Source organism: Pteropus alecto, unplaced genomic scaffold (genome assembly GCF_000325575.1).
Source record: "Pteropus alecto unplaced genomic scaffold, ASM32557v1 scaffold5, whole genome shotgun sequence".
Classification (NCBI taxonomy): domain Eukaryota; kingdom Metazoa; phylum Chordata; class Mammalia; order Chiroptera; family Pteropodidae; genus Pteropus; species Pteropus alecto.
Genome location: NW_006441953.1, coordinates 32651569 through 32659526, shown reverse-complemented (window position 1 = coordinate 32659526; position 7958 = coordinate 32651569). Strand labels below are relative to the sequence as shown.

General features: G+C 63.9%; 1 protein-coding gene and 1 non-coding gene across 2 annotated transcripts in view; both read left to right on the top strand.

The window, feature by feature from the left end:
* Positions 1-7958, top strand: part of NSD2 (nuclear receptor binding SET domain protein 2) — a 44989-nt gene that overhangs the window by 35473 nt on the left and 1558 nt on the right. Inside the window, 7 exon segments of the mRNA XM_025051844.1 lie at positions 1172-1275; positions 2296-2565; positions 2972-3088; positions 5529-5670; positions 5897-6003; positions 6698-6899; positions 7732-7955. Coding sequence (XP_024907612.1) covers positions 1172-1275; positions 2296-2565; positions 2972-3088; positions 5529-5670; positions 5897-6003; positions 6698-6899; positions 7732-7955 — 1166 coding nt within the window.
* On the top strand, positions 5310-5431 carry LOC112485734. Its single transcript, XR_003048522.1, has one exon.

The window sequence follows — 7958 nt, the reverse complement described above, 5'->3', positions numbered from 1 at the left end:
GTCTTCAAAAACGGTACGGAGATCTCCAGGCGGCGTGCCACGGTGGTCTCGGGCGCGAACCCTGATTTCTGCTTTCTGAAAGTCCGATTTCTGTCGCGGACCTTGGGCCGAGCCTGCTAGCTGCACTGTAGGGGAAAGTGGGTTTGCAGACCAATGTGCTGAAGCACAGGCTAGGACATGACTTTTACGTTGTTGGTGATGAACTTCGCTCGCTACAGGATCACTGAAGCTATTTTCAGGAAGTGACGTTAGTGCAGATTTGCAGGGGTCTCTCCCAGCTTGCCTTGTGCGAGGCGGAGGTGTCGTGGGAGCTTCTTGCTGTCTAGACCCTGTGCATGGGGCTCGGGGTGGCTCATGTCACCCCCATCAGCACACACTGGGTGTCAGGTGTGGGCAGGTGGACAGGATGCCCCGCCCCTGAGTTTGCTGTCAAGTGGGAGACAGGATGGTAAGGCAGCCCTCAGACTGGAGAACATGGTGCTCGCGCTGGACTGTGAGGACAGCGTGCCCATGGCCAACTCAGGGCGTGCAGGAGCCTGTCCCAGCCGGTGGCCTTGGCGAGGGGCAGGGCCACGTCTGCACTGGGCAGAGGTCCTCAGCATGCAGTAGGCCCTCAGGCCCGAATGAGAATGGGTGGGCAGCAAAAGATTCTCAAACCCGTCATGAAACTGAGAGGTGGCAGCGTGCTGAGCATGGGCCAGCTGGTAGGTGGGGTTGGGATGCCCGTCTCCGGACCCCCGGCACTGGAGCCCTGAGTAGCTGCCTGCCACAGCCCTGGCCAACGAGTGCCTGGCCACGGCTGGCCCCTGACGCCTCGCGCTGACGGCGGTGTCCCACAGAGCTCAGGGCCTTGTGTTTTCCATCCTCACTTCTCAGAGCGTCTTCTTGAAAGGAATGGAATGAATTTTGTTTTGATTTGGGGCAGTGTGTCATGCCTGGCACTTTGTCACTAGGTCACAGCTGGGGGGCTGCAGTGGTCACCGTGACGGAGGCCCGGCCCCGGGCCTTTCCTGTAGTGAGCGGGTTCGTTAGCTGACTGGGAGTGTCTGCCCCTCCTGGTTCCCCGTTCCCTCCACTTTTATGGAAACTGGAGACCCCTCTGAGCGGAGCGGGAGGGCTCAGCGGACGAGTCGCGGCCGCTCACCGTCTTTTCCTGTTTCACCGGCTTTAGCGCTGCAAGAAGCCGAGGCACGCTTCCGTGAAATCAAACTGCAGAGGGAAGCCAGAGAGACGCAGGAGAGCGCGCGCAAGCCCCCGCCCTACAAGCACATCAAGGTGACGTCTGAGCGGCGGATGGCAGACCGTCGCCACCACATGCGCGTCCTTCCCACGAGGGGGGCTGGGCAGAGCTGGCCGGGCTTCTGCTTGGAGACGTGGTTGCCTCAGTGTGTGGGCAGCAGCCCTGGAGGGGCGAGGGGACCAGCCCCCGGCCTAGAGCACACCGTCGCCCAGTGCTGGGACCAGAGTGGTCAGCCTGGGCCTGGCGTGAGACCACACGGCCTTCCCAGCTCAGAGGGTGTGGCAGGCGAGGCAGGACTGGCGTCCCGGCCGTGGCCCTGTGTCCACCCCGGGGCCAGGAGTCCTGGCAGGGAGCAAGTCCATGCGTAGCCAGGGCCTGAGCGGCGGCACCCTTTTCACAGCCTGTGCCGTGTGAGCCGGTGCCCGTCGCCCAGAGCCCACGGCCTCTGGCACGCGTACTGGCCGCCTGCCTGCTGGTCAAGGCCCTGCCCTCGCCACGAAGCTTGGGCCGTGTCCGCGTGCTTGTGGGGAGGGGACCGCTCTCCACCCTCATCCGGGGGGTTTTGATGCTGCTGGATCAGAGCCGGAAACGTCGGTTCTGAGCGAGTCTGCAGAGTGCTGTCCAGCACGCTCTGCTGTCCCTCAGCAGTGACCCTCGTCTCCACCGCACGCCTGAGACCTCGTCCTTCGTGCTTTGGCCTCTTCTCACTTTTCTCTGCCGCGTTATTGTTGAGTTGCTTTGTCTCACTGGCGACGAGCTGAGTTCACGGGAGCAGGGACTGTGACCACTGCCACCTCCCAGTGCCGTGGGGACAGTGGGTCTCGTGTCTCTCGCTGTTACAACAGCCGGCTGGAGAAGCGTCAGCTCTCGCTGATCAACAAGGAACAGAGGCACAGATGGGAACGCGGGCTGTGGGGTCAGGGCTGTGCTCTGGGTGGGGGGTCAGCCAGTCCATCGCCTCAGTGAGGGCCATGGTGCCATGTGGGCCGCAGCGCCTCCCGGGCCCCCGCCGGCCTGGTGGCGGGGCGCGGGCTGAGGCGCCCCTCTCTGCGCAGGTGAATAAGCCGTACGGGAAGGTGCAGATCTACACTGCCGACATCTCCGAGATCCCCAAGTGCAACTGCAAGCCCACTGACGAGAACCCGTGCGGCTTCGACTCGGAGTGTCTGAACCGGATGCTGATGTTCGAGTGCCACCCGCAGGTGTGCCCTGCTGGGGAGTTCTGCCAGAACCAGTGCTTCACCAAGCGCCAGTACCCCGAGACCAAGATCATCAGGACGGATGGCAAAGGGTGGGGCCTGGTCGCCAAGCGGGACATCAGGAAGGTGTGTGCGCCTCCCCCGGCCTCTCAGAACTGGGTCCGCTGGTTCCTGGGCCGGATTTGCTCGTGCTTTTGCACTCGTGGGTGGAGGGCTCTTAAAGCGTTACCTGACTTACTACAATCGAATGTTGTCAAACTTCACCTGAAAGTTATCTGCCAGGGCAGAGGTCACAGGGTCCCATAAAACGTGCCTCTGGTCGTAACGCTGGCGATCGCTGTCCTGCAGCAGGAAGCCAGCCAGCAGCCGGCAAGCTCGGGGGCACCGGCCCGGCCAAGGGGAGGTGGCTCGGCAGGGAGCAGGTGGCGCGCCCAGCCTGTGGGGGACACGTGGCACTCACCGGCGTGGGCCCTCGCACCCGGCCAGAGTTGGCCGGCAGGGCCCCGCGGTGACCGCGCCCTTCCGGTGCCAGGGCGAGTTCGTGAACGAGTACGTGGGCGAGCTGATCGACGAGGACGAGTGCATGGCGAGGATCAAGCGTGCGCACGAGAATGACATCACCCACTTCTACATGCTCACCATCGACAAGGTACCGGGGCCCGCCCCGTGCACGCGGCCGCTCGGTTCCAAGCCCGCGCGGCTCCCGGCAGCGTGAGAGCACCCGGGCTCGTGTGTCCCGCCGGGCGCGCAGAGTGTGCGGTTTCGCTGAGCGCACAGGCGAGGAGTGGGCATGGGCAGTGGGTGCCGCCGTCACGTGCTGGTCTCCGTCAGTGCCGCGGGTCTGAGCCCCGGTTAGGAAGCGCTTTGGAATGCCGGCCTGGCTGCTGGGCTCAGCGGAAGGAGGGGGCGGACGCCTGTCTACCAGACGGTGGTCGGGCTGCGTCCCCTCTGTGACTGACACCTGAGGGCGCTGGGCCTTTTTCCAGGTGGCTCCTGTCGTGATCACAGGCAAATGTGCACGCCCCTTTGTCACGCCTTCCCTTTTGGGTGCCGAGGGAGGTCATTTTACGAGGAACAAAAACTCGAGGCTCGCGCCTCACTGTGTTTCAGTCTGAATTTAAGCTGCTCGTGTGTCGTCAAATGAGCCCCGTCCGTCATTTAACGCACAGACTGGTCCCTGAGATGAGGGTCACCCAGGGGCTGAGGCAAAGGCAGCGTCCGCGACTCAGGAGAGACATGAATGTTTCATGCCGAGGGGGCCGTGGGAGACCCTGAGACCCAGGGCTGTGTTTGGAGAGAACCCGAGATGTAAGACCGAGTCTGAAGAGAGGGGGCCGCAGTGTGGCAGAGCCGGTTGAACCGAACCAGAAGGGAGGTGGAGGGTGGAGGCCGCGAGGAAACCGCGTGGTGCCGGGGGCCGGGCAGATGGGAGCAAGCAGGTGAAACGGAGCTGACACAGTCTCTGAAATGGGCCTGTTAGGTGGCTTATGAAAACGCGCTGTCCAGAGAGGCAGTCGCTGAAGTAGGAGATGACTCGCAGGGACCACCGGGCAGGGTGTGGCAGGAGGAAGATGGGACGTCTGGTCGGCGACTGGACAGTGACAGGACCATGCCTGTGGTTGGGGGTGGCCGTGTCGTCAGGATGTGACCCTTGCCAGCGTGAGCTCGCTGCGGTTTCGACGAGAGCACCAGTGGGCTCTCTGGACCCGCCGGCATCCGGAGCCCACAAGGGGAGCCTGTGGCCGCCAGCGCTGGTCTAAACCGCCGGTGAGGGCGGGCTTCTGGGACAGCAGCCTGGCCCAGGCCCAGCGGCAGGGGACAGTGGCAGGCAGGACGGAGGCCATGCTAGCTGGCATCAGTGTCCCCGTCACTCCATGTACAAACTCCACGGGGATTGAAGTGTCTGGACACGTAGAGGAGGAGATGGTAACATAGTTGCAGTAACAGTTCTGAGGGAGAAAAGTTCTGCGGAGCTGAATCTCAGGTGTTGCCCGAGAAAGTCCTCGACAGGCGGCTGTCAGGATCCGGCGCTCGTGGCCGTGTAGACCGCGGGCCCTGCAGGAGCGCTCGGCGGTGTGTGGGGGTCAGTGCAGTCCTGTCGTGGGCGGGGTGTTGTGCCTCCCAGTCCCAGGGCGTGTCCTAGGGAGGCGTTTGTGCCATCGCCAGCATGTGGACGTGAGCGGTGAAGGGGACAGCGTGAAAGTTCTGAGCACGTGCTGGTCGGTGCCCTGCGTCCCTGCTGGGGCTGCACAGCTGGTGGGGACAAAGAACAGGAAAGCGTGTTCCGATGCCGTGTTCAGCTTTCAAGCCGTAGAGCAGTTTGGGTGAGAGTGTGGCAGAGCTGCCGCAGGCCGGCCCCCAGGGACTTGTCACACAGGCGGGGGACCCCAACGGGTGGCTTGGGCTTCTGGCTGCCTTGGTGCTCTCGGGTTCACTGGGCCTCACGCCACGGAGGTCTGTGTTGGTTCTGTGTCCCACTCACAGACGTCGCTATTCACAACTGGTGACGGTGCTGGAGGTGGCCTCACGTGCGCTGTGCACCTCTCTACTTGTCACTCTCCTGCAGTCGCTTGTCTAGAGACTGGGGGGAAGGAGCCGCGGGCTTTGCTCTGTCCCCCGTCCTGTCACTGAGCGCGTCACCTCTGGACGTCCCTGCACACGGGCATGGGCACTTCAGCGGCTGTTCCGTCCCGCTCGTCCATCTGATTGGCCCCTTGAGGGCCATCTGCTGATGTCCACACCCATTTCCCACGGGCTTAGTCCTGTTCTCCATTAGCAACCTTTCCGTGTGCTCCTGACCTTCAGCATCCAAGGTCCTCACGCTCTTCTCTGTCACCTGCCGGGTGGTGTTGGCTCCAGCTCACCTCCCCGTTGTCACCAGGGCTCGGCCGCTCCCCGTGGCCCCCCCTGACGGCGTGAGCAAGAGAAACAGGACTGCTTTGGGAGTGTCCTGTCTGAGTGGACGCGGGGGACCACGGTTTTCAGTCCGACAGCAGCTGTCCAGCGCGTCTCAGGACTGTGCAGTCCCGAGAGGAGTGGCCGAGGGGACATGTGTAAGCGCCACTTAAGGCCGGAGTTGTGCGTTGCAGGACCGCATCATCGACGCCGGCCCCAAGGGCAACTACTCCCGGTTCATGAACCACAGCTGTCAGCCCAACTGCGAGACCCTCAAGTGGACAGTGAACGGCGACACGCGAGTGGGCCTGTTCGCCGTGTGCGACATTCCCGCAGGTATGACGCCTCGAGGACTCTGCACAGGCTCCTGGCTGTGTGGCCAGACTGAGGCCCCGGGGGTGGCGGGATGGCCGGCTGCGTTTTGCGTCGGTTTCTTGAAGTGACATTGCGCAGCCGTGCTGTGCCAGCGCCGGGGGTGGCAGGTGTGTCTGGTGTGCCAGACGAGAGCCTCAGGCCCTCGTGGGCAGCCGGGTTCCCAGTGTGGCCTGTTCTCTGTCATCAGGGACGGAGCTGACCTTCAACTACAATCTCGACTGTCTCGGCAACGAGAAGACGGTGTGCCGGTGCGGGGCCTCCAACTGCAGCGGCTTCCTCGGGGACCGGCCAAAGGTAGGGTCACGGCCGCGTGTCTTCCAGCGGTGGTAGTGACGCCGATGCCTGGGAGCACGGCCCTTCCGGTCACGAGTGGTGGCTTCTGTGCCGGCGTGTCGCCGTGACAGGCAGGGCTGGCACGGCTGCCGCTTTCCCTTCGCGCCCGTGGCCGTGGCCATGGCCATGCCAGGGGCGCTGCAGCAGAGCGCTGGGGCCCCGAGCAGTGGGGGCGTGTGTCCCTTACGGGGCCACGCCCCTCCAGCCCTGCCCGCCCCTCCCGTGGCCTCTGCCCGCACACGGGTCTTGTCCTTATAGAGACACCACTCAGACTGGGATTAGGCTTGCCCAGCACCAGTGTGACCTCATCCCAACTTAGTCACACCTGCAATGACCCTATTTCTAGATGGGTCACATTCTAAGTTTCCGGGAGGATGAAAACGGGGAGGACACATGCAACCCAGTGCCCCGACCGGCCCCCCGGGGCTGATTGTTCACACTGGCTCTGCCCCTGGTTCGTTCACGCTCTTAGCGACACGCACTGGGGAGAAGCAGCCGGGGCATAGCCCGTGTGCCAAGGGCAGGCCCGGGACCAGGGCGTGCTGGTGCCGAGAGGTGGCCCGCGCTCCCCGCCCCTGCGACTGGCCTGGCTCGCCGTCCGCCCCGTGGAGCGAGGTCCTCAGTGGGCTGCACGTCTCGCCCTCCCTGCCCCTAGGCCTCGGCGTCCCTGTCTGCGGAGGAGAAGGGCAAGCGGAGCCGGAAGAAGAGCCGGAGGCGCAGGGTGCGGGCCGAGGGGAAGCGGTCCGAAGACGAGTGCTTCCGCTGTGGCGACGGCGGGCAGCTGGTGCTGTGCGACCGCAGGTCCTGCACCAAGGCCTACCACCTGGCCTGCCTGGGCCTGGGCAAGCGGCCCTTCGGTGGGTCCCCGCCCCGAGCCCCGCCCACTGGAGTCCCTGGGGGCCTGGGCGGCCAGCCCCCTGCCAGGCACGCTGTGTTGGGCTGGCCGTGCGTGTGCGCGTGAGCGTGTGTGCGCGTGTGCCTGGGGGCCAGCCGGGAGGCGGCATGGGCCGGAGTCTGAAGTGCGTGGGGCCAGAGCAAGGCCGGTGGCCCCGCGTGGCAGCCTGGAGCCCAGCCCTTTGCGGTCTGCAGGCAGCTGCAGGGTCCGGCCCCACCTCCCAGCCCCACGGGACCTGGGGAGGAGGCAGGCAGATGACAGGCCAGCCCTCAGGGAGACCACGGCCCCAGTGGGGAAACTGACAACCCCAGAAAGAAACTCGAGGCTCAAAGACAGGAATGCAGACAGCTGCGCAGGGAAGGCAGGCTTGTCTGTGAGAGAGAGCTCACGATTCAGATAGTAAGACGACGGAGCCAGGTAACGGACAGACGCCAGTGTCGGCGCCTGTCTGCGGTGGCTGCGGCATGTCCCTGACCTAGCGGGCCTGCGCATTCGCGCGGGGAAGGCTGGAACCGCCTGGACGCAGGGCCCGGCCTCAGTGGCAGCCAGTGCCCTCGACCCTGCCACGCGCCATTAGGTGGGCACGTGGCCAGACATGGGCCGGGGGGCCCCCCGGGCCTCTGGGCGCCAGCGTCAGCTTCGCTTCGTCTTTTGACGGCTGGGTGGAAAGCAGTCTCTCCTTTGGATTTGTATCTATCTGACAAGACAGCTTTAAAATTTGCTTTCGACCACGAAAATATTAAGTCGTTGCGATTTGTCACTTCTGCCTGGTGATACATTGTGTTTCGTTGCAGGGAAGTGGGAATGTCCTTGGCATCACTGCGACGTGTGTGGCAAACCTTCTACTTCATTTTGCCACTTTTGCCCCAATTCGTTTTGCAAGGAACACCAAGATGGGACAGCCTTCAGCTCTACCCAGGACGGGCAGTCCTACTGCTGTGAGCATGACTTGGGGACAGAGTCCATTAGAAGTGCCAAGGCTGAGAAGCCCTTTCCGGAACCCATCAAGTCCAAGGGAAAG